The sequence below is a fragment of the Sapajus apella genome, unplaced genomic scaffold (assembly GCF_009761245.1).
Source record: "Sapajus apella isolate SASKATOON/1434 unplaced genomic scaffold, GSC_monkey_1.0 scaffold37, whole genome shotgun sequence".
NCBI classification, from domain to species: domain Eukaryota; kingdom Metazoa; phylum Chordata; class Mammalia; order Primates; family Cebidae; genus Sapajus; species Sapajus apella.
The window spans coordinates 13619945-13621745 of record NW_022436977.1 but is presented as its reverse complement, the minus strand read 5'-3'; the positions used below and the strand labels follow the sequence as shown (position 1 = coordinate 13621745).

The 1801-nt window shown below is 38.1% G+C and overlaps 1 protein-coding gene across 5 annotated transcripts in view; it reads left to right on the top strand.

Annotated features, from left to right (window-relative positions):
* TMOD2 (tropomodulin 2) overlaps window positions 1-1801 on the top strand; it is a 60509-nt gene that overhangs the window by 31084 nt on the left and 27624 nt on the right. For all 5 annotated transcript variants that reach the window (XM_032297452.1, XM_032297451.1, XM_032297450.1 and 2 more), the window contains one exon: window positions 939-1046. In XM_032297452.1, the coding sequence (XP_032153343.1) occupies window positions 939-1046 (108 nt within the window). The remainder of the gene's footprint in view (window positions 1-938; window positions 1047-1801) is intronic.

The following is a 1801-nucleotide window of genomic DNA, read 5'->3' as shown; positions in this document are numbered from 1 at the left end:
TGTGTGTGTGTGTGTGTGTGTGTGTGTGTGTGTGTGTGTGTGTGTGTTTAAATGTTACCTGAAGTCTGTTTTGTTTATTCTTACTGGGCCAATTTCTAGCATTTAGTAATAGTAACCAACTTTTATTGAGTACTTACTGTCTGCCATGTCCTTTGCTAAATACTTGGAATTTGTTATCTAATTTAATTATTAGTGGGACTTAGAGAGTTGTTAAGGTCATAGAGCTAGCCAATAGTGCAGTCAGGACTCTTCTCCCCTTCTAACTGCACCCCATATTGTCTCCCTCCCCAGTGGTCATTACTGTGCTAAATGATCTAGAAAAGGAACTACAAAGATGAATAAGATTTATTCAGTCTTTACTCTAAAACAAAAAATTATCCTAGGAGAAAAACACTAAACAGATAATTATAACATGATATGGTAAGCCCCCAAATGTTATTGAATTGCAGAAAAGATAAATTTTAATGCTACCTAGGAGATCCGCTAAACAAAGGAGATGATATTTCATCTGGGTCTTGAAAGATGAGTAGGAATTAACCAGAGAAAAGGACAAAAGGAATTTCCAGGCTAAGGAGAAAGCATATATGTAAAGGTCTGAAAAAGAGAGAGATGGTATATAAAACAATGGCAAGTATGTCAGTCTGGCTAGAATATAGAGTGAAAAAGAAAAAGAGAGAAGTATAATATGTGCATACTTTCTTGGTTAGGGAAAACAGAAAGACGACGAGGGGTACCATAGTGGTAGGTTGGACTCCCCTGTTGGGCACTAAATGGTGCTGTTGGCTCAGGATTGCTTGGTTTCTGAAGGCTGGGTAACGACCCTCATTTAGAAGGGGTATCATGTATTGAGCTATCTACACATATATGGTATTTAAAGGTTGTGGGTTCTTACCTCGGCATGAGTGTGCCATCAACTAGCCATGTCTTCTCTGTCTTAGAACATTCCAATTCCAACCCTGAGGGAATTTGCAAAGGCTCTGGAAACCAACACACACGTGAAGAAATTCAGCCTGGCTGCAACTCGAAGCAATGACCCTGTGGCCATTGTGAGTAAAATTCTTAGAAATATAACATGAAGTTATTTAATTCAGTGGAGGCTCTATTTAATTTGTTGTATTAGCTAACAGTTTTTTAGATCTGGTAAACTTACATTCTACACAGTTAGCGAGCAAAATTATAGTTATGATGCAGTAGTAAAACTTCAGAACCCAACTGTCAGACACTTTACCTGGAATTTTGTCAGCATTACAATATTCAGAGAAAGAAATAAGATAAGTTTGGCATTTAACTAAATAAACATTTAGGGTTTGTTCTGTGTTTAAGACACATTTTCTAAAACTTTGGCATCTACAATCATTGGATATTATGATCCTAAAATCATTCAGGAACTAGCATCAATAGAAATATTAAAGTAGCCAAGTGTGGTGGCTCACATCTGTAATCCCAGCACTTTGGGAGGCCAAGGCAGGCACAACGCCTAAGGTCAAGAGTTCAAGACCAGTCTGGCCAATATGGTGAAACCCTGTCTCTACTAAAAATACAAAACTTAGCTGGGCATGGTCGCACAGGCCTGTAGTCCCAGCTACTCAGGAGACTGAGGCAGAAGAATCACTTGAACCCTTGAGGCAGAGGTTGCAGTGAGCCAAGATTGTGCCACTGCATTCCAGCCTGGGTGACAGAGTGAGACTCTGTCTCAAAAAAAAAAAAAAAAAAGAAAAAAGAGAAAAGAAAAATTAAAGTATATTTTAATCTTTGAAATGGATTAATGTGTGTCTCAAATATCTTAGACAACCGAATCATG